Source organism: Podarcis liolepis, assembly GCF_965112155.1.
Source record: "Podarcis liolepis genome assembly, chromosome: 16".
In the NCBI taxonomy this organism is placed as follows: domain Eukaryota; kingdom Metazoa; phylum Chordata; class Lepidosauria; order Squamata; family Lacertidae; genus Podarcis; species Podarcis liolepis.
Window position 1 is genome coordinate 45212893 of NC_139567.1, and position 23416 is coordinate 45236308.

Consider the following 23416-nt stretch of genomic DNA (forward strand, 5'->3'; position numbering starts at 1 on the left):
GCGGGTGGTGCTGTGCGTTAAACCACAGAGCCTAGGACTTGCTGATCAGAAGGTCGGTGGTTCGAATCCCTGCAACGGGGTGAGCTCCTGTTGCTCGGTCCCTGCTCCTGCCAACCTAGAAGTTCAAAAGCACGTCAAAGTGCAAGTAGATAAATAGGTACTGCTCTGATGGGAAGGTAAACGGCGTTTCCGTGTGCTGCTCTGGTTTGCCAGAAGCGGCTTAGACCTGCTGGCCACATGACCCGGAAGCTGTACGCCGGCTCCCTCGGCCAATAAAGCGAGATGAGCGCTGCAACCCCAGAGTCGGCCACGACTGGACCTAATAGTCAAGGGTCCCTTTACCTTTTTAACAGGGAAGTGCACTTGTCTCTTCTTGCTCCGTAGCCACTCGTTGGTGGGAACTTTACCTGAGAAGATCCTCCTTGGCCACCATAGAAAGGGCCGCCGTTTCTTTTAACAAATAACAATATTATCTTCCTGTGATGTCACTGAGCAAAATCTCTGTGTGAGGGGGAAATGGGCCCTGTTCTCCTGTCCAAAAAGGTCTGCGCCTCCTAGCTCTCTCCCTCTGCAAACCTGAATGACCACGACCAGATTATCTGTGTCGTGGGGTGTTGGTGTTCATAAGGACACAAGAAGATGGATCAGGCCAAAGGGGGCCCATCTAGTCCAGCACCCTGTTCTCACAGGGGCCATTCAGATACCCATGGGGAAACTGCAAGCAGGATGTGAACACAAGAGCCCTCTCCCCTCCTGTGGTTTCGAACGACTGGTGTTCAGAAGCATGGCTGCCTCCCACTGTGCAGGCAGAGCAGAGCCATCCTGGCTAACTGGCCACCGAGAGCCGCTCTCGTACATGACTCCCTCTATGGAGCCAGCTAGCTAAGCCCTGTGACTTCAGTTCCAGCATGGCCCTGGCCAGGAGTCTCTCATTCCTTTCCCTCTCTCAGTTCACTGACCTTTTCAAGAAGTGGGGGTCCAAACCCCCTCTCCACCATTGGAAGGAAGCCCCCACCCCCTGCATCTTCCATGTTCAGACCCACCACCATATTCTTGTGCTCGCCGGCCAAAGGGACCTCTCTGGCTCTGCTCTGACTCTTGCTGCTTTCCTTACTCCAGGAAGTTCAGTTGGAGGCGAGAAGTCGGTGGGGTGGTTCTGGGAAGGCAGTCAGGTGACTCAAAGCAAACTTCCCTCTCTCTCTCCCTTGCCCCAGTGGACCCAGCTGAAGATCCGTAAGCAGAACCTGACCAGGCTCTTTGAGAAGATGCAAGCCTACCAGTACGAGCAGATCTCTGCGGATCCAGACAAGCCTCTGGCAGACGGCATCAGAGCCCTGGACACCACCGACATGGAGAGGTACCGTCTCTCCTCAGAGCTGTTAGGCCAAAACTTCAAGGCAGGCCGGTGCCTTGTCTCAATGGGAACACGTGGTTCCCCCTGGCCAGCCTGTCTGTCTCTTCCCGAGAGCCTCGGGGAAAACCTTCTGTGTCTTCTTTTCTTGACTAGGGCTGCCCTTTTGCCATTTCTTGGCATTGAAGTGATTTTGAACAAAAGGGACACTGCAAGTATTTTAAGGAGAGTCTCCTTACATACAATCGTACCTTGGTTGTCAAATGGAATCCATTCTGGAACTCCATTCAAATTCCGAAAACATTCGACAACCATGGCGCGGCTTCTGATTGGCTGCAGGAGCTTCCTGCACATAATCGAAAGCCAAGTTGGACGTTCTGCTTCCAAAGAACTTTTGCAAAGCAGAACACTCACTTCCGGGTTTGTGGCATTCAGGAGTCAAAACGTTTAACTCCCAAGGCATTCGGGATCCAAACTGTACTTAAGAAGTGAAGAAGAATCTCATCTAGCCATGTCCAAAATCCGTTTTGGGGGCCTAATCCGGCCCGCAGGTTGGTTTAATGCGGCCCCTGTGGCAGTTTATTTCCTGGGGTAAAATCCTAAGAAAACCTGAACAACTTCAATCCTAAAAAAAGCTCAGCAGCTTCAATCTTTAAAAAAGTTAGTAAAGTAAAGAAATGAAATCTGTTTCTTGTGGCTCCCGCCAAATATATATATATTTTAAAATGCCTTCCCATGCTTCTGTTTTGTCAGGCTGAAGGACGTGCAGTCCATGGATGAGCTGCGGGATGTGTACAACCACTTCCTGCTCTACTATGGCCGAGATATCCCCAAGATGCAGAACGCCGCCAAGGCAAGCCGCAAGAAGCACAAGAGGGTCCGGGAGGACGGCGAGGAGGAGGAAGGTACGGGGGTGGCAGGAAGGGGCTGCCTGGTTTCTAAGGTGATTGTCTCGATACTCCCACCCCACCATCTCCCCGCTCTGGTGCCTTCGCTACAGGGCTGTCTCTCTCTCCCACCCTCTGAGCCTGGCTTTCTGCACATGGTGGTGGGGCCTGGCTCCATACCCTCCCTGTGCCAATTGCTGTGGGTTGCTAAAGCCCTGAAACTGGGCTGCTGCCCACAGAGGCTGGCACTCTTAGTTCTGGTTGCTTGTTTATTTATTTAGAAAATCTAGATATACCACTCAACACATTCGGCAAAAAAACCCCCAAAAGCCCTAAGCGGTAGTAATAATAATTGTCAGGGGTTTAGGAGCAGAGGCAAGGGCAAGGGAGGAAACAGAGAGCGAGGGGGAGGAGGCAGAAGAAAAAATGAGTGATGACGACGACCCGAGATCTCCGAGTCTTTCCAGTGAATCAGAAGATTCACAGAAAGGAGCACCAGTGGCCAGGGCAAGGGGGGAGCCTAGGGGGACACCCCAGGAAGAAAGGGCCAGAGGGGACTCAGAGGGGAGCAGTTGGAAATCGGGACCAGCGTCACCGCCAGAGAGCAGGGAAGAGGAAGGGCGCCAGGGATCAAGCGCTGGCAGCTCACAACAGGGGGGAGGGCACGAGTCAGGAGTGGCCACACCTCCATCGGGGAGCGAAGAAACGGTCAGACGGAAAGTGGAAGGTTGGGCGCGCGCGCCAAGTTCAAATGCAGAGGAAGGTGGCGCAGTAAGCAGCCCGGAAAGGGAGCCAGGTCCTAAAGCCCGGCGCAAGGAGACAGGAGGGTCCGGGGGGTCGGCGTCAGAAGAATCCCGGAAGGAAGAGACCCTGGGGGGCAGAGGGACCCAGAGAAGAACAGTCAGGCGGAAAAGGTGGAGCAAGGCTAGGATATTAAGTTGGTGTACAAGGGGCGGAGACTCAGACGGAGCTTCGCCGATCTAACCCATAAGACGTAGAGTTGCACACAGCAGCTTGAGAATGGAAACTGTAACTCAATAAAGACTTTTACTAAATGATCGCTGGCTAGCGTGATCCTCTGTGAGCTAGGATCTGGAAGCAGCTCTGATAATAATAATAATAATAATAATAATAATAATAATAATTATTATTATTATTATTATTATTATTATTAATAATTTATTTATACCCCGCCCATCTGGCTAGGCTTCCCCAGCCACCCTGGGCGACTTCCAAAAAAATATTAAAATACCGTAATACATCAAACATTAAAAGCTTCCCTAAACAGGGCTGCCTTCAGAAGTCTTCTAAAAGTCTGATAGTTGTTGTTCTCTTTGACATCTGATGGGAGGGCATTCCACAGGGTGGGCACCACTACCAAGAAGGCCCTCTGCCTGGTTCCCTGTAACTTGGCTTCTCGCAGTGAGGGAACCACCAGAAGGCCCTTGGCGCTGGACCTCAGTGTCCGGGTAGAACGATGGGGGTGGAGATGCTCCTTTAGATATACTGGACCGAGGCCGTTTAGGTGAAATCATCAAGTCAGAAACAATGTATTACAAATGAAGATCCCTTTGTAACTAATAATAAAAGTATTACTTTGCTCAAGGGCAAAAAAGACTTGTGCAGGTAAGAAGGGTAAAAGCCACTTAAATGTGCATTAAAATGTAAGCATTCGTAATTGAAATATGGACTGAAACAAACAGCAGCAGGATAATGTCCTTCTGGGCACAAAGGGAGCCAGTCTGGGTGAGCTTCCTCCGCATCCCCTCCGTTCTTCTTCCCTTCCTTTCGCATCAGAGGTCTCTGCATCTCTGTGTTAGTTCAGCCTCCCCCTCTCAGCCTCTTGCCATTGTTGCCCTGTGAGGCATCTTCGCAGCCACGCTGCCTCTCGCTAGAGAGACGAGATGCTCATGGTGAATCTCCCCCCCCCTTGCTGGATGGGGGAAGGAGGCGGCCTCTCTCACTTTGTCAGGGGGGCTCCCCTTTCCCTTCCTTGAGATTTCTTGTTTGTTTATTTATTGGATTTATATTTCATTTTTCCTTCAGGGCAGTCTTAAGTGGCATACATGGTTCTTCTCCCCATTTAATGCCCACAACAACCTTGTGGGGTAGGTTAGGCTAAGAGGCAGTGGTTGGCTTCCAAGATCACCCATGGCTGAGTCGGGGAATTTGAACCCTGGCCTCTCCTGGGTCCTAGTCCAACACCCTTAACCGCTGTGCCACAGTCCCTCTCTGCTGATGTTCCCAATGTGTCTGGCCTCTCCTGGTCGTCCCTGGTGGTTGGGCATTTTCCCAAGGGCCTCTCTCTCTTTCCTTCTCCAGGCGAAGGGGAGGACGTGGAGGACGAAGAGCAGAAGGGGCCGGAGCTCAAGCAGGCGTCTCGACGGGACATGTATACCATCTGCCAAGCGGCTGGCCTAGGTAGGTACCAGCTCCTGTGCTCCCTTGGCCTTTGCAGTGAGCCAGTTCTCTGCCTCCGCAGTTGGAGGCAGCCCTACTTCTGAATCCCTGTTGCTGGAAACCTCAGGAGGGGAGAGGGCTGCTCTTGTGTTCGAATCCTGCTTGGGGACTTCTGGTCGGCCCCTATGAGAACAGGAGGCTGGGATAGGTGGAGGTGGTGATAATAATAATAATTTTTTAAAAATATTATTTATACCCCGCCCATCTGGCTGGGTTTCCCCAGCCACTCTGGGCGGCTTCCAGCAAAAGATTACAAATACATTAAAACATCAGTCATTAAAAACTTCCGTAAACAGGGCTGCCTTCAGATGTCTTCTAAACATCAGATACTTGTTTATTTCTTTGAAATCTGATGGGAGGGCGTTCCACAGGGCTGGTGCCACTACCAAGAAGGCCCTCTGCCTGGTTCCGTATAACTTGGCTTCTCGCAGTGAGGGAACCACCAGAAGGCCCTCAGCGCTTGACCTCAGTGTCCGGGTTAAATGCTGGGGGTGGATGACTGATGGTAAACCCCAGCAGGGCTATCCTTATATTCTCATGACTGACGGTTGCTGTTGTCCCCCTAGATGGCCTAGCCAAGAAGTTTGGGCTGACCCCCGAGCAGTTTGGGGAGAACTTGCGAGACAGTTACCAGCGCCACGAGACAGAGCAGTTCCCAGCTGAGCCCTTGGAGCTGGCCAAGGATTACGTCTGCAGGTAGGAGCCCTGGCTCAGGTGTAGCCCCCTCCTGGCTGGGGAGCGGGGGCCTTTTGACCTGTCCTGCCTCAGTTTCTTCCTTTGGAAAGGAACTCAAAATGTCTTGGCGTTGGGCATGTTTGTTACTTGTTTTCCAGGCTCTTAAACTCTTCTCAGCTGATTCAGTTGTGACTTGTGTGTCCGGGTTGTGCTTTTTGCTTGACAAACATCGCTCTTGACAAAGTTTGCGCCTACAGGCATCTCTTTCGCATGGGCGTTTTATTTATTTATTTATTTATTTATTCATTCATTCATTAAAATGTATACAACACTTGATTGTAAAAACACACACACACACAAAGCAGACAGACTTCAAAGCAATGTACAGAGAAAAAGATAAAGCCTTAAAATTATTGATAATAACAATTAACAGCAATAGCGTTAAGGCTTTTGGAAAATTAAAATAGCAATAGTCTAAAAGCAGATTAAAACTCGCAGCAACTTACCTAAACCTCTGGGTAGGCTTGCCTAAACCAGAATGTTTTCAGTAGATGCCAAAAAGTGCACAGCAAAGGCACCTGCCTGTTTGCAATAGGCAGGGAGTTCCAACGTGCTGCCACACTAAAATATTCTTACAAATGCGGAACCTGCAACAGTGCCAGTTGCATCAGTTGAAGTGGTCGAGTGGGCATAAACCACACTTTGGTTATAAGCCCAGAACACATTGCAGTTAGTTTTAGAATATCCGACACATCAGTACAGAAGCTGGTTGGCAAAGCCTCTTGGGTTTGACTGGGCTGCCTGAGTAATGCACATTTTTAGAAGGGGTGAGTGATATGAGTGAGGAAGGGGGTGATCCTGTGCCCCACCCTGACCCAGCCATGCCCTTGCCTTGGCTCTCTCCACAGCCAGTTCCCCACCCCGGAGGCCGTGCTGGAAGGGGCCTGCTACATGGTGGCCCTGCAGATTGCCCGCGAGCCCTTGGTCCGGCAGGTCCTGCGCCAGACCTTCCAGGAAAGGGCAAAGATCAACGTCGCTCCTACCAAGAAAGGGAAGAAGGTAAAGCGCACCTGCCTGGGCGGTTCTCCCTGGCGAACGGGGGGAATCTGGTGCCAAGGCTCTCTCTGCTGTAGTGGTGGTGGAGCTGTTTGGCTTGGGCTCTGGAGAGAGCCGGGTTCAAATCCCTCTTTGCGTGGCTGTCCCCAAGGTCCATCCAGTAACTCTGCAAACCCGTTTGTGGCACGCTTGAGAATTCACAGTTCAGCAAGCAAAGGCTTACATTTAAAAACTGAGCAAGCAGAAGCTGTGAAAGAAAATGTGGAAGAGGAAGTGGAAGACCATGGCAATCTATCTCTCTGTCTCTCAGCCTGGTCCTACCTCACAGGGTTGCTGTGAGGGTGGCGGGAGCAAGAACCTTGAGTTTCCTTGGGTTGGAGGGAAGGCATTAAAACATGCCCAATTGGCAGGGGGGAAGAGAGGCGAGCCCTGGTGGTCGAGGGGAATAGCTGAATTCCAAAAACCTTGGCATGGAATTGGGGGCTGCGAGGGTGTCCTGGAAGGGCCTGCTTGGAGTGTTCCTCTCTTCCCCTCCTGAGTCGCTGCCTCCTCTCTCCCCTCCCCTTCTCAAAACGGCAGGATGTGGACGAGGCCCATTACGCCTACTCCTTCAAGTACCTGAAGAACAAGCCTGTGAAGGAACTGCGGGACGACCAGTTTCTGAAGATCTGCCTGGCCAAGGACGAGGGGCTCCTGACCATTGACATCTGCATCGACATGAAGGGCGTTGAGGGGTGAGTCTGCGCCTGAAGAGACCACCCCCCCTTTCCCCGCTGGGTGAATCTCAAAGTCATTGGGTGGGTAGTAAGTTGCTCCGTGGCAGATCATCTGCTTTGCTTGCATGCAGAAGGTCCCAGGTCCAATCCTGGCGTCTGTCTCCAAGTAGGACTGCAAAGGACCTGAGTCCAGCTGCAGCCACTGTCCCTGTAGCGTTCCCCAAACCAGGAAGGATTGGACTCTGATTAATAAAATACACACGAGGCTTGATCAGCAAGACTCTGGGACGAGTGCATATAGTAATCCTCCCTCTCCACCCCTCGGCCCAGGTCGTTTTATTCACAAAAGAACTTTTTACACAGTGTTCGTAAGAACCAATCAGATTTCCCCTGAGTATTTAAAAAAATAAAACCCACGTGGGACAAAGTCAGATCAGAAGAAATCCTGTTAACTACAAAGACTACTTTGAACATGCCTACGTATCTGAGAGTAAATAAAGCAGGACTAGAGGAATACATTCAGCAAACCCAGAGGTCATAAACAAGCAGTAAAGGAAGGAAGGATGGGGTAGTATTTGCCATCTCTTTGTGAACTCTCTTCCTGGCCCTAAGTTCTATCTAAAGATTAACAAACTCAAGGAAAGGTACATCAAAGAAGCTACCTGTCAAATTGATAGGTGGATGCTTGCGAAGATAACAGCCCAGGACTCCAGCCTGTCTTTTACAGGATTTATTGAGTGCTAAAACTTACGTACAGTGCAGAGGTTTTGAAAGCATGTCTGCCTCAATCGCTAGCAGTTTCCAGAAGTGGTTCTCACCTGTTCCCCCTCCAGCAGAAAACCCCCAGAAACCCCCCTCTTCTTTTCCTTTCCTTGCGTGAAAAACTAAGCGCCAGCTGCTCATTGGAGGAGGCTCTCTGTACATTCCTGTCTCTCCCCCCTTCTCTGCGAACCGATCCCTGACTCAGGATGCCCAGTGAAGCAACTGGCCTCTGTTTTTAGAATGCTGATATGTGTCTGTCAGGCAGAGAAATAGGACATAGATGCAGAGGCATGGATTGATGAGAAATCATATCAAAATGGCTCAAACCCAGTCAACGCAATGCTTGCACCATATTTTTTTATAATTCCTCATAGCAATCCCACCTGATCACTACAGTCCCCTCTTGTGTTGCCCAGCCAACTGGCATCCAGGGGCCTTTACTGCCTCCTAGTGGTGGGAGGAGTGATGAAGCCATGATGCCTAGGAGCCACTGACCGCCGCCTCCTCCTCCTCCTCCTCCTCCTCCTCCTCCTCCTCCTCCTCCTCCCTTTCCAGCTACGGCAACGACCAGTCCTACTTTGAGGAGATCAAGCAGTTCTACTACCGCGACGAGTTCAGCCACCAGGTGCAGGAGTGGAACCGGCAGCGCACCTTGGCCATTGAGCGGGCGCTCAACCAGTTCCTCTACGTCCAGATGGGCATGGAGCTGAAGAACAAGCTGCTGGTGGAAGCCAAGGAGTTCGTCATCAAGGTGGGTGTCCAATGCTGCCCACCCCAACCAACCCCCCTTGGCTTAGGCCCCATGTGCTTGGGGAGCAGCTGGCAGGCAGCTCCTGCCTCTGGGAGAGCAGGCCTAGCCTAGATGGTTGCTCAAGGAAGAATCCTAGAATTGTAGAGTTGGAAGGGACCTCTTGGGTCATCTAGTCCAACCCCCTGCAATGCAGGTGTCACAGCTGAAAAACCCCTGACACCTGAGTAGGTGAGCAGGCTTTCTTACTGCAGGCTGGGGGTGGGGTTGCATTTGGCATCTGGAAAAATCCATGTTTTAATTTCCCCCCCTTTGTTAAGCAAAACTTATGGTGAAATCCCAGACCTGGGCCAGGGGAGTTGGGAGGAGACCTCCTTCCGCCACCCCTCTGTGTCATCCAGCTTTCCACTTCCCAGTGCCAAAAAAAGTCTTTGGGAAACATGCATCATGAATGCGGAATAAACGCCTGCAAAGCAGATGCGCATGATTCTGTCCGATTTTGTGTAGTTTAGTTCCAGGAAATAAGAGTCAGGTGTGCCAGCTGTGGTGATGGCCGATACTCTGGTCCTTTTCTCAATGTGCTACCGCCCTTCCTCTCCAGAGAGGCTGCCTTGCTTTGCACGGAAGAAAGAAAGGAGCATTCCTTTTTGCATATTTAATATAGGGATGAGCCAGGTGTTTGCCTCTGCAGGTGACAGTGGGCGACTTTGTGTTTCGAGTATTTGCACCCGAGATAAAATCACATCATAGAAGTGGCTCCAAAGCTTGGGGGGGGCACAGCCCCCTCAGATCCATAAAGTCACCCCCCTACCCTATGAAAAGCATCATTCAGAACAGCTGTTTGCACAACCCACTAATAACACAAGGAAATTCAAAACAGTAACAATTAATTGCACATTTATTCATAATCCAGTTAAAACTATTTAATTTAATTCAAAAAACCAGAAGAACTTTATTCGGTGAGACCAGCTTTTCAAAGCTTTGCCACCTCCAGTTCCCCTTGCCTCTTAGTGCCACCTAGGGAATTCCACCGCCCCCTTTGGGGACCACTCTCATGCAGCCCAAAAATGCTTCTTCGAGCTCTGCCCCTTAGATACTTTCTGAGGTTCCGTCAAACCCTCCAAATGGTCCAGGTGGAAGTTTCTTCCAGGGTCTGCCCATGAGTCGCCTTCCTCCTTCCTTTTCTAGGCTTGCAGCCGGAAGCTGCACAACTGGCTGAAGGCGGCTCCTTACCGGCCAGACCAGCAGGTGGAGGAAGACGACGACTTCATGGACGAGAACCAGGGGAAGGGCATCCGGGTGCTGGGCATCGCCTTCTCCTCGGCCAGGTATGGAGGCTCCTTGGCAGAGATGCGTCCCCAACGCCCTGGTGGGGTCTCCTCCCCGCTTTTCTAACGCTGCACCGTTCCTTTTTCTTACAGAGACCACCCTGTCTTTTGCGCCCTGGTGAATGGGGAAGGGGAGGTGACGGATTTCCTGCGCCTGCCGCATTTCACCAAGCGAAGGAACGCCTGGCGGGAGGAGGAGAGAGAGAAGAAGGTGAGGGGAGAAGCTGAAGACTTTGCTAGGAAGCCACCAGATACTTGCAGGAGCTTCTGGTGCAAGGAGCCCGTCTGTGGTTTTCCTCCCACCGCCAGTCTGGAAGTGCAGGGCTGCTGGTGTGTCTCTGGTCTCAGGCCTAGAACATTCTCCCCGCAGTCTGCTGCAACCCTCATCTGAAATACAATACAATACGATAATCTTTATTGTCATTGTCCCATACAGAACAGCGAAATTGAAAAAAATCTACACCAGACATTCAGAAACCAACAAGCCAGCTATCCCAGCCTAGTTAGCCCCCTAAAAACTCTGATACCCCATGATGAAATAGGATATACTCCCATAGAGACTACCTTACACTGTGTTTAAAACCAAAATCGCATTTGGATAGAAACTATTTCTCAGGTGGCTAGTCCTAGTCTTCATAACCCTGTACCTTCTTCCAGAAGGCAGAAGCTGAAAGAGATAATTTCCAGGGTGCGCACTATCTCTGCAGCTTTCTTGTTTCTGGTATAGTGGTAGAGTCCTGGGCTCTAAGGCCTGGGAAAAACCAGGGTTCAAATCCCCTTCTTCTTTCCCGCCCCCAACTCCCTGGTGGAAATGTGAGCCCATCACAAGCCCTGCCTCCATACTGGCTGAGAGGGCTTTCTTCCCATCACCAAATCACCTGCTTTCGGAGCCTTCGTGTGTAAAGTCGCTGTGTTCTGTCCGGTGTCCTTTCTGCCTCCCTCACTCTCTACCCCTTTCTCTGCCCTCAGGCTCAGGATATCGAGACCCTGAAGAAATTCCTGCTCAGCAAGAAGCCCCACGTGGTCACCATTGCAGGAGAGAACAGGTGAGCCACCTGAACAGCAAAAGAGCCTGACTGCTGGATCATGCTCAGGACTCCTCTAATCCACCATCCTGCTCTCACAGCGGCCTGCCAGATGCCTCCTTCTCAGCACATTCAGCCCTCAAACCATTTTTAAAAAAATATTTATCTCCTACTTTTCTGTTTTAAACACAAAACAATCACGACTCGAAGCAGCTTTCATCATACTTTAAAAGAGCCAGCTGGAGTGAGGGTGTGTACAGGGCCTGCTGTGTATCATCTACTCCTGGTTTATATTTGGTGCTTCTGTTTTCGGATTGGCTGTTTTAAATACTTGGTGCAAGCTGCCTTGAGTGCTTCTGCTGCAACAGGAAAGGAGGATATGGATGTTTTAAGAACAGCAGAAGTTTGCTCTGGAATGAGCAAGTAGCAGCTCAGTGCCGGGAGATGGGGGACCTTTTTCACCCTGAAGGCTACATTCCCTTCTGGTTTTTTATTTTAAAATATTTTTTATTACAGATTTGCAACATATTTTAACATAAGCAAAAATTCAAATTACATTTACATTTCAAAATCCACCCCCCCCCCCCCACTTATCACAACTTCCCTTCCTGGTTTATCACATTCTTGTTTCTTCTGCTTATAATATACACCTTATACACTAAAATTAAAGTTATACATTCTTAATCTACAGTGGTGCCCCGTAAGACGAATGTCTCGCAAGGCGAAAAACTTGCTAGATGAAAGAGTTTTCCGTTTTTTGAGTCGTTCCGCAAGACGAATTTCCCTATGGGCTTGCTTCGCAAGTTTGTTTGCGAGTTTGTTTCCTTTTTCTTAAAGCCGCTAAGCCGTTAATAGCCACTAATAGCCGTGCTTCGCAAGACGAAAAAACCGCAAGACGAAGTGACTCGCGGAACGGATTAATTTCGTATTGCGAGGCACCACTGTATTTTCTTTTTTCAACCTTTTAACCACATATTTATATTTTCTATTTATTAATTGTAAGTGCCGGCCACATTCCTTCTGGATCATAGCTGTCAACGTTTCCCTTTTTTAAAGGGAAATTCACTTGTTCCGAATAGGATTCCTTGCAAGAAAAGGGAAAAAGTTGATAGCTGTGTTCTGGATGCAGCCTGCCAGGGGCCCGCATGCTGGGGTGGGCGGGGCCAGAGGCAAAAGTGGGAGGAGCAACAAATGCAAACTGCCTTTGCATGGTAGACTAGGTTCTCCATTCAGAAATCCCTTTGCATCCTTCATCCAGAAAAACGAGAGGCATCATCAGGGTCCAGCCAGGCAAAAACACTCAGGGGAAGGTCCAGCACTGGGCCGGTGACGGGGTGTGTCCTGAGGGCCAGATAGAGAGGTGGGGGGGGGGGTCATCCTTTATGTAGAGCAAACACTGCGCCCAGACAGGGACAGGAGGCCTTCTGCTGCACAGCTCCCTCTCTGGGGCCAAGAGATGCCGCTCAGTTTGCAGCGGTGGTTCGCTCTCTCTCAGCTGCTTCCTGCTTCCTCCTCTCCCTTTGCCAGGGATGCCCAGATGCTGATCGAGGACGTGAAGCGCATTGCCCACGAGCTGGACCAGGGGCAGCAGCTCTCCTCCATTGGGGTGGAGCTGGTGGACAATGAGCTGGCCACTCTCTACATGAACAGCAAGAAGTCCGAGGTGAGCCGGGAGACCCTCCCCCCATTGCCCAAACCCGGGACACTTGCTGTCCCCTGCCTGAAGCCCTGGAGAGCCACGGCCAGCCAGAGTAGGCACTGCTGAGCTAGACGGACCAAGGGTCTCTGAATGAGCTACCGTAGTTTTCCGTGTATAAGACCAGGTTTTTGACTTTTAAAATATGTTACAAATTGGGTGTCGTCTTATACATGGAGGGGACAGGCAATAGGTGGTTTATGCGACACGTGCGATGGGCAGCTATGGGCAATCCTCCAAGAAAGCTCAACAACTCTGGGCAATCTCCCCCCGTTTTCCTAATTTTGAGGCCCCTAAAATTGGGGGCGTCTTATACACGGAAAAATACAGTAGTTTCTTGCATAGTGCCTATGCCCATAGTGTTTTATTTTAACAGTCCAGGAGCCTTCAGCAACACAGCAAATTTGAAAACTACACACTTATTAGGAAAACTTTTTCCAGGTCTTGATATCGGCTTTTATTTCAGTTGTTTTAATCGTTGTTGATGTTGCTGATTTCCCCCCACCCCTTTCTTGTGATGCTATAGCTTATTGCCGTTCATATTACAGTGGTACCTCGGGTTAAGTACTTAATTTGTTCCGGAGGTCCGTACTTAACCTGAAACCATTCTTAACCTGAAGCACACTTTAGGTAATGGGGCCTCCTGCTGCTGCCGCGCCTCCGGAGCACAATTTCTGTTCTCATCCTGAAGCAAAATTTCTGGGTTAGCGGAGTCTGTAACCTGAAGCGTATGTAACCCGAGGTACCACTGTATTTGGATGTCATGGGAAGCTGCCTCACGTGTGGTTATGAGAGGAGGGCTGTATGAACCCCTTTCTGGTGTGATTCTCCTGCAGACCGAATTCCGGGATTACCCCCCTGTCCTGCGCCAAGCCGTCTCCCTCGCCCGCCGCATCCAGGACCCCCTGATTGAGTTCGCTCAGGTCTGCAGCTCCGACGAGGACATCCTCTGCCTCAAGCTGCACCCTCTGCAGGTAACGCCACCGGGAGAAGAACTCCTTCGGAAAGCAACACTTGCCGTCCTTTGCTCAGCATCAAATTCTGTATCTGTAAAGAGTTCCATGTCTGGAGAGGCACTGCTTTTTCATTCAGAAATCTGGTTCAGTCCCTGGGAGGGTGTGAAGGCTTTCAGTTGTCCGTTGAAATCCTGGAGGCCGGCTGTGAAAAGGGCTTGTGTCTGGGGTTGGGGGGCTGCCGGGGGGGGGGGCAGGCAGTCATTTTCCACTGCAAGCTGAAGCAGAATAAATCATGTTGAGTCCCTGCCTCTTTAGCCCCTTGCTCTTTGATATATTTTAAGATCCACCTTACTCCCACTTTGTTGTAATCTGCTTTAACTGATTTTCAAATATTGTGTTCTTGAATTCTTGTAACCTGCCCCGGGACCTCATGGAGGGGGGAAGGCGGGTAAAATAAAAATAAATACATGAATTACATTACATTACATTTGTATCCCACCCTTCATCTGCAGATCTCAAGGCAGTTCACAGCATAAAATTACAATAGAAAACATAATGAAAATAAGAATAAAAACAGACCAATAACTCCCCCTCCCACAACACATTTAAAAGGGTATGTCAATCAGTTAAAGGCCCGGTTGAAGAGCGACGTTTTCACCGGGTGCCTAAAAATGTATAATGAAGATGCCCGTTGACAAGGGCTGTCCTGTGCCCTGCAGTCTGCCACCCTGGAGCAGAGCCTTACGGCCCCGGTGTATGAGTATAGAATATAATAAAATAGAATAGAATTTTATTATTATGGTCACAGACCAGTTCCGGGTCACTTACAATATCAGGAAAATCATAAAACACAACAGGAATACATTGAATTGCAATTGGGTATAACAGAGACAATTCAGCTATGAAAGGTAAAGGTACCCCTGCCCTTACGGGCCAGTTGTGTCCGACTCTAGGGTTGTGCACCCATCTCACTTAAGAGGCCGGGGGCCAGCGCTGTCCAGAGACACTTCCGGGTCACGCGGCCAGTGTGACAAAGCTGCTCTGGCGAGCCGGCACTAGCGCAGCACACGGAAACGTCGTTTACCTTCCCGCTATAAAGCGGTATATATTTATCTACTTGCACTTAGGGGTGCTTTCGAACTGCTAGGTGGGCAGGAGCTGGGACCGAAAGATGGGAGCTCACCCCACCGCGGGGATTCGAACCGCCGACCATGCGATCGGCAAGCCCTAGGCGCTGAGGTTTTACCCACAGTGCCACCCGCGTCCCCAATTCAGCTATAGCAGCAGTTAAAAATATAGATTAAATCTTGATCACTAAAATAATCATTTAAAACCTTAATCATTTTGGTAGTACAGCTTGTTCCCTGAGTTTTATGGCAGTCGCACAGAATTTGGCCACCCTTAGTGTGAGTTTTAGATATTGAAGTTCAGACCCATTTGGAGATTTTTGTATAACAGGAGTGATAAATACCGAGCATCTATCCCCGTAGAAATGGCAGCGTAACAAGGCATGAGAGACAGTTTCTACCTCCATCAAGCTGCAGGGGCAGACTCATTCCACATATGGTTTACCCTTGAATCTGCCCTGCAATAAGGCAGATGGCAGCCTGTTGAGGTGGGTGTGTTTTTTCTCCCCCAGGAGCACGTGGTGAAGGAGGAGCTGCTGAACTCCCTGCACTGTGAGTTCATCAACCGTGTGAACGAGGTCGGGGTGGACGTCAACCGGGCCATCGCTCACCCACACAGCCAGGCCCTCCTGCAGTACGTCTGTGGCCTGGGGCCCCGCAAGGGCACTCACCTGCTGAAGGTAAGCAGAAGGCCCTAACAAGTCAAAGACGGCACTTGCGTAAGTCTCCAAATTGAGGCCAGGGTGGCCTCACTCTGCCTCCTGGTAGTAGGGGCCTGTCCTGCTTCCAGCTCTGGGTTGGTTCAGTCTCAAGGGAATGATCCTTGCCTGAAATTCTACAGAGCCGCTGGCAGTCTGTGTAGGCGGCACTGAGCTATATGGAACCAGCAGTCGTATCTTGGTAGAAGACAGCTTCCTGTGTTTCCATTTAAAAATCTCTTCATTTAGAATCATGAGGACTAGGGTTTTCCTTTTGAAGGGAAGTAGCTTTAGGTTAGTGGTAGAGCACCTGCTTCGTATGGGGACGACTGAATGTCTGAAGCCGTGGGGACAACACTGAGCTCCGTGGAACTGTAGGGGAAACACTAGTTTCCCTTACTCGAGGTCAGTAATAAATCAATCGGCCTTTATTTTGCGCATGCAAGGCGGCAGCCCTAATGCGGAAGTCACTGCAAAGAATTCAAATGCAGTACAAGCATAGGTGCGGCAACAAAAAATCATCCACCCCACCCCTTCATCGCGTTCGCTCAACACCGTCGTGAAGCATTGTTTCAGCGGCACTAACCAACCAGCAGTTTGCCCCTTTTGACACAAACGGTCCCTTTTGTTGGTACTCTGTTTTACACCACCGGCTGTGCAGAAGTCCTTGATCTGCAGTTCTCTTTGCAGCTTCTACGGCATTTGTTGCATTCTGCGTCTCCTGATGTCTCCTGATGTTCTCTTTTCTGTAACATGGCTCACTGGCTCCTTTTCAGCCACGTCAACTGTGGCCTTGTCTTTCCCCTCCTAACAGTTTCTTTTCAGGGCAACGTAACGATTTATCTGTTTTGGCCTCTTGGTATAAGGCAGCCTCCTACACTCGTGTATTACGGAAGAGGCCCAGCTCAGCAGGAGAGCCGCCTGCCTCGCAAGCAGAAGTTCCCAGGTTCAGTCCAGCTGGAAAAGGGACAGGCAGGAAGTGACAGGACAGGACTTTCTCTGCCCTGGGACCTTGCAGAGCCCCTGCCAGTCAGAGGAGGCTACAGGGGGCTTAGAGGGACAAACATCCTGTCCGAGCATAAGGCAAGAGGACATGGCTTTGAGGCCCTTGCCCAGGCCACCCAACCTCCTTATATAAGGCAGCTCCTTTCTGCCAGGACGAAATGCCTCCCTCTGGGCAGAGCTGTGCCACATAATTCCTGCTCTGCATTTGTAAAAACTCAAATCCTTTAGTGTGGCGGCACCTGCACTTTGGAACTCCCTCCCGTTTTACCCCAGGCAGGCCCTTTCACTGTGTTCTTTAAGCACCTGCCAAAAACATTTTTTAATTTAGACGAAGCCTACTCGGATGCCTAGATTGCTGGCCTGTTTTTAGTTTTAATTTTTGGAATGTTTTAATTGTTTCTTATTAACAACCCGGTTGTTTACTTATTTGAGGTTTTCTACGATGAAACAGCGCATGAATTTTTATGAAATGAAATAAAGGAATGCTCTGTGCCCCTCTTAGATCCTGAAGCAGAACAACACTCGGCTGGAGAACCGGACCCAGCTGGTCACCATGTGCCACATGGGGCCTAAAGTCTTCATCAACTGTGCCGGCTTCATCAAGATCGACACAGCATCGCTGGGCGACAGGTGAGCAAGCGGGGCGGCGGCAGGTGGTGGTGGTGAAATGCTCAAGGAGGTTTCCCTCCCTGTCCTTCAGGTCTCAGGTTGGTTCACAGGATAAACCAAGGATCAGCAAACTTTTTCAGAAGGGGGGCGGTCCACCGTCCCTCAGACCTGGGGGGGGGGGGGGCTGGGCTATATTTTGGAGAAAAAAATATCAACAAATTCCTATGCCCCACAAATAACCCAGAGATGCATTTTAAATAAAAGGACACATTCTACTGTAAAAACACGCTGACTCCCGGACCGTCTGCGAGCCAGATTGAGAAGGCGATTGGACCGGATCTGGCCCCCGGCCTTAGTTTGCTTACCCATGGGATAAACTCACAATGTTTTGATTACTATTATTTTTTATAAATGGCTCTATAGATTTTTTAAAATAAATAAATAAATAAAATAAAATGGAGAGTGTCTGGCTGCTGGATCAGGCTAGAGGCTCAGCATTGTGTCCTCACCAGGGGCAGTCAGATGCCTGCAGGAAGCCCCCAGGTGGCATCCAAACACGAGAGCCCTCTGGCCTCCTGGGGCTTCCAGCAACAGGTCTTCAGAGGCATCCTGCCTCCCGCAGTAGAGGTGCAGAAGCAGCCATTGTGGCTGGACTCCACTGGTAGCCTGCTGTTCTTCCGTGAATTTGTCTCATCCTCTTTTATAGCCATCCCTGCATCAGGACTTCCTTCTGTTCCAGGGGGTCTCGGTCGCCTTTGCAAGACCAGTGCACTCCAGTTTTCCACACCTTCTGCTCAGTCCTCCTGTTCCTTCTCTTTTTGTAGCACGGACTCCTACATCGAGGTCTTGGACGGGTCCAGGGTCCACCCGGAGACCTACGAGTGGGCCCGGAAGATGGCCGTTGACGCCCTGGAGTACGACGAGTCAGCTGAGGATGCCAACCCGGCCGGAGCTCTGGAGGAGATCCTGGAAAACCCAGAGCGCCTGAAGGACCTGGACCTGGATGCCTTTGCCGAAGAGCTGGAGAGACAGGTTGGTGGCGGGAAGAGCCCTGAGGGGCTTGGATGGGGGGGGCGGGGAGAACCCCACCCTCTGGTTTTCACGTCTCCTTTTTCTGTCTGTCTCCCTCTCGCTCAGGGCTACGGTGACAAGCACATCACCCTGTATGACATCCGAGCCGAGCTGAGCTGCCGCTACAAGGACCTGAGGAGCCCCTACCGCTCCCCCAACTCGGAGGAGGTCTTCAACATGCTGACGAAGGAGACACCCGAGACGTTCTATATAGGTAGGAGATGTTCTATAAATGTCTGCCTCTCCCCTCGGGGCAAGGCTAGCGAGGAGGAGGAGGGCAGTTGCTGTTCTGGTGCTTAGGGCCAGAGAAGTGGTGGCATTGATGGAGACTGGGGGGGGGGGTCACCAGCACACCCCCTGGGGCCACCAATGTGCTGCCAGCCTTCTTTATTTATTTGGGTTTGGGGGGTAAAGTTTTGATTTCATTTTATAGCAAGTATAAAACAGAGAGAACGGCTGCAACAGCATATCAAAAGCAAATGCAAATGGGGTTACGAAACACCTTGTGCACCCATAAACTCCACCCTTCCTATCCCACCTGTGCCAACTTTTAAACATCTCTAGGCCTATGCAGGCAATTAAGAGTGCTTCCTTCCCCAAAGGTCTGCTTTTGACTTTCTAAATATGGTTTATATGGTTTTTATTACATGGCTTTATGTATTCTCACTGTAAACTGCTTTGAGAGAGAGAGAGAGAGAGAGAGAGAGACGTATACAAATATTTGTACAATTAATCAACCTCCCTCCCCAGGTAAACTCATCATCTGCAACGTGACGGGGATAGCCCACCGGCGGCCCCAGGGGGAGAGCTACGACCAGGCCATCCGGAACGACGAGACGGGCCTGTGGCAGTGCCCCTTCTGCCAGCAGGACAACTTCCCCGAGCTCAGTGAGGTAACAGAGCAACTCTAGTGTGGTGCAGTGGTTAGAGAGGGTCAGACTGGGACCTGGAAAACCAGGGTTCAAGTCTCCATTCAGCCACGGAGCTTGCCGGGTAGCCATCATTGTGTCTCAGCATAGTCTGCATCGCAGGGTTGTTGCAAGGATAAAATGAGGAGGTGGAGAACCGCATAGACCACTTTGAGCTCCTTGGAATAAAAGTTGGAATATAAATGCAACAAATGAATAGATCTGCGCCATCAGCAAGTCTCGTTCCCTGGCAGCTGCTGCGGGGCTTGCTAGGCAGGGGCGCCTCACCTGGCCAGGCCTTTGGAGAGATCCCGGCTGAGGGCACACATGGCCAGCCAAGCAGCCACTCGTGTGTGTGTGTGTCTGTGTATGTGTGTGTGTCGTGTTTGCCTGGGTCCTGGTTAGGCAGAGCTCCACCCTCCGCCCTCCTTTTGTCGTGACTTTGCTTCCTCTGCTCCGTTCCAGGTCTGGAACCACTTTGACAGCGGCTCTTGCCCCGGCCAGGCCATCGGGGTGAAGACACGGCTGGACAACGGCGTCACGGGCTTCATCCCGACCAAGTTCCTCAGCGACAAGGTGGTCAAGCGGCCAGAGGAGAGGGTCAAGGTAGGCCACTTCCCTGCCTCCAGCCCCCTGCAATTTAAGTATCACAGCTATAGAATCCCTGACAGGTGGCCACCCAACCTCTGTCTAAAACCCACCCGTGAACTTCCACGGGAGCCCCTTCCACCACTGAACAGCCCTGACGGCCAGAAAGGTCTTCCTGATGTTGAGTCGAAATCTCCTTTCTTGTAACTTGGAGCCATGGGTTCGAGTCTTACCCTCCAGAGCAGGAGAAAACAATCTTTTATATATATATTTTTATTAATTTTATTTTAACATATCATTTTCAACAATTATAAAACATACTTTTATATCTTATACAGGCTTTTTTTACTTCCGCTAATCACATCTGAAAATTTTCCAGTCTTTTCCACTTAATTTGCATTTCTTTCTTTCATTATTACATATAAGTATCATAACTAATGTCTTTCTTCTTTATCCTCTTTGCAATATTTCACATATTCCTCCTTACAGAACTTCTTGTAGTCCTACTAGTGTAATTTGTTGATTACAGTTGCTCTTCAAATAGTTTGTATATTTCTTCCAGTCTTCTGTGAATCTCTGGTCCCGCAGGTTTCGAATCCTTCCTGTCATCTTGTCCAATTCTTCATAGGCCATTAACTTTGTCTGCCATTTTTCTTTCATCGGTATTTCTTCTTGCTTCCTTTTCTGGGCCAACAGGAGAAAACCATCTTGTTCCCTCTTCCCTGAGAGCCCTTGAGATAGTTGAAGACGGCTCTCCTATCTCCTCTCAGTTTCCTCTTTCCCAGGCTCCTTCAACCGTTCCTCATCAGACTTGGCTTCCTTGCTCCTCTCGGCTGCCCTCCTCCGCGCACCTCTTTATCCTCCCGCTGACTGTCTGCCTCTGTCTTGCCCAGGTGGGGATGACCGTCCACTGCAGGATCATGAAGATCGACATTGAGAAGTTCAGCGCCGACCTGACCTGCCGGACGTCAGACTTGATGGACAAGAGCAACGAGTGGAAGCTTCCCAAGGACACCTACTACGACTTTGATGCCGAGGCCAGTGACCACAAGCAGGAGGAGGAGTACAAGAAGAGGCAGCAACGCACGAGTGAGTCCCTGGCGCTCAGCCGGCGGTCTTGGGGGCAGCCAAGGGGGTGGGCTGTGGTCCCAGTCAGTGGGGAAGTGAGCAACAGTGGCCCATCTGGTCCATAATCCTGTTCTTCCAGTGGCCAACCAGATGCCCCTTAGGGGAATCCCGCAAGCACCAGAGCGTTCTCCCCTCTTGTGGCTTCCAGAAGCAACTGTGGAGGCAGAGCCTAGCCATTATGGCCAGTAGCCATCGATAGCTCTCTCCTCCTCCTCCATGAATTTCTCCAGTCCTCTTTTAAAACCATCTAGTTTGGTGGCCATCCCTGCCTCCTGTGGCAGGGAGTTCCACAGTTTAACTTTGCGCTGCTTGGAAGGGCTTTCTTTGACCTGCCTGGTGTCTCCCAATACCCCACTTTGCTGGGTGTCCACAAGGTCTAGTGTTATGAGAAAAGGAGAAAGCTTTCCTCTTTCCTCTTCCCGCTCTCACCATGCATAACTCGCGCTGTGTCCCCTTGAATTCACCGTTCCTCCAAGCAAGAAAGCTCAGTTCACTGCCACCTGTCTGCCTCTCTTCCCCCTCTCCACAGCGTACATCAAGCGTGTGATAGCCCACCCTTCCTTCCACAACATCAACTTCAAGCAGGCTGAGAAGATGATGGAGACCATGGACCAGGGAGATGTCATCATCCGCCCCAGCAGCAAAGGAGAGAACCACCTGACGGTCACCTGGAAAGTCAGCGACAACATCTACCAGCACGTGGACGTCCGCGAGGAGGGCAAGGAGAACGCCTTCAGCCTGGGGGCCACCCTCTGGATCAACACAGAAGTGAGTCCGGAGGCAGAAAGCCTGGTGGGCTTGTGGGGAAACCCACCTTGACCCCCCCGCCTGTAACCCTCTCTGCCTTTTCCGCCCCAAGGAGTTTGAGGACCTGGACGAGATCGTTGCCCGCTATGTGCAGCCGATGGCGTCCTTCGCCAGAGACCTGCTCAGCCACAAATACTACCAGGATTGCAACGGGGGAGACAGGAAGGTGAGCGCACACACATCTGGGCAGAGCTGAGCTTGGGGGCTTCTCTTGTCAAGGAAGAAGTGAGCCATGGGCGCTCCCTGCCCCTGTGAGTTGGCACTGCCGCTGGGGGAGAGGAACTTCCCAGGGAAAAGAGCCTCACCAGTGCCCACCAGGGGAGGCAATGCTGACTGGGCTTCGCAGCATATCCAAAAGCCCCTTGACTTCCCCCGGGCGGCCATTCAAGGAGGGGAGAAGCCCCTGCTCTGGATTCCCCACCCCCTTCCGAAGCAGCGTTGATAGCCCATTCTGTTACTGCTCTGTCCGTGTGCCAGAAACTGGAGGAGCTCCTGATCAAGACCAAGAAGGAGAAGCCCACCTTCATCCCCTACTTCATCTGCGCCTGCAAAGAACTTCCGGGCAAATTCCTGCTGGGCTACCAGCCACGGGGCAAGCCCAGGTGAGTTCCCCGCCGCCCCCGGGACTAGTCCTTGCAGGAACAGGGGAGGTGATGATAAGGTCCTCTTGGGGGATCACTTTCCCCCTCCTGCCCACCCCCAACAAACCCCCTTTGGCTTGGAGGCTGCTTTAGGCTGGGCCATTTCTCCATCTAGCCCCATAATGTCTCCTCTGATGGACAGCGGCTCCCCAAGAAAGAGCAGCTTTCCTGACCCCTTCTCTGGAGGTGCTGTGGTCCTTCTGCACGCAAAGCTGGACTGAGACCCAAGCCTGCTGACAGGCATTATTCCTGATGCTGCAGGGGTGGGAATGGTCAGGGGCAAGGAGAGGGGTCTTCCGAAGGGGCTTCAGAAGCTCAGGTGCAGAAATGCAAGTTCCGAAGTCCATCCAGTTCTCAAAACACCTGCAGGAGGGCTTGGGGTGCCTGGCAGGATATGTGTTGATGCCCAGGGAGAAAGGGACCTTCCAGATGTGTCTGGACTCCAGCAACAAAGGAGGAGGATGGGAGGTGGAGCCCAGCAACATCTAGTGCCAACTCCCCGCAAGGTCTGGGCGCTTTCAACAGAGCTGCCATGTTTGGAGAAGGGCTGTTGCTCAGTCTGACACTGAGTGACCTTCTCCACACAGAGATGTCTGTCGACTGGCTCATTGCATTTAGAGAACGCTTTCTTGCAAGGCACCTGAGGTTCTTTACCATTTTAAATTATGAGAATAAGCAAATGCTGCAAGATATTTTCAGGCCAGCTTCAGGAGCTGGTGGCAGGAACTCCCTGGCCTGGCCTCTCTCGCTTTTGCCCTTCCTCAGGACAGGCGTGTCTTAAGTAGTCCCAGGAAACTGGGGGGGGGGTCCTCTTGGGTGGTGGAAGGCCCAGTCTCCCTGGCCTGGGCCTCATCACTTCCCACCTTGGGATGACGCTGAGCGGGGGTGTTCAACTCAATGTCACCAGGGTGGGGGCCACTTCTCTCCCCGCAGGATTGAGTATGTGACGGTTACGCCCGAAGGCTTCCGGTACCGCAGCCACATCTTTCCCACGGTCAACGGGCTTTTCCGATGGTTCAAGGATCACTATCAGGATCCTGTGCCAGGTAATCCCAGCCCCAATTGGGGGACCAAATCGGGGTCAGCGAGAGGCTTCATGTGTGTCATGGGGATGGGGGAAAGGCGGCAGCCGTGAACCAGAAAGGCCGCTTCTGGCAAAATAGCATGCCCCACT

The 23416-nt window shown here is 51.1% G+C and overlaps 1 protein-coding gene across 3 annotated transcripts in view; it reads left to right on the top strand.

Moving 5' to 3' along the window:
* SUPT6H (SPT6 homolog, histone chaperone and transcription elongation factor) overlaps window positions 1-23416 on the top strand; it is a 44160-nt gene that overhangs the window by 15713 nt on the left and 5031 nt on the right. For all 3 annotated transcript variants that reach the window (XM_083480212.1, XM_083480210.1, XM_083480211.1), the window contains exons 11-33: window positions 1215-1357; window positions 2105-2256; window positions 4561-4659; window positions 5265-5394; window positions 6282-6432; window positions 7009-7163; window positions 8463-8658; window positions 9844-9983; window positions 10077-10194; window positions 10953-11029; window positions 12536-12671; window positions 13541-13678; window positions 15300-15467; window positions 16993-17120; window positions 17924-18131; window positions 18237-18384; window positions 18921-19063; window positions 19544-19684; window positions 20560-20755; window positions 21324-21562; window positions 21654-21767; window positions 22079-22203; window positions 23176-23288. In XM_083480212.1, the coding sequence (XP_083336338.1) occupies window positions 1215-1357; window positions 2105-2256; window positions 4561-4659; window positions 5265-5394; window positions 6282-6432; window positions 7009-7163; window positions 8463-8658; window positions 9844-9983; window positions 10077-10194; window positions 10953-11029; window positions 12536-12671; window positions 13541-13678; window positions 15300-15467; window positions 16993-17120; window positions 17924-18131; window positions 18237-18384; window positions 18921-19063; window positions 19544-19684; window positions 20560-20755; window positions 21324-21562; window positions 21654-21767; window positions 22079-22203; window positions 23176-23288 (3358 nt within the window). The remainder of the gene's footprint in view (window positions 1-1214; window positions 1358-2104; window positions 2257-4560; window positions 4660-5264; window positions 5395-6281; window positions 6433-7008; window positions 7164-8462; window positions 8659-9843; window positions 9984-10076; window positions 10195-10952; window positions 11030-12535; window positions 12672-13540; window positions 13679-15299; window positions 15468-16992; window positions 17121-17923; window positions 18132-18236; window positions 18385-18920; window positions 19064-19543; window positions 19685-20559; window positions 20756-21323; window positions 21563-21653; window positions 21768-22078; window positions 22204-23175; window positions 23289-23416) is intronic.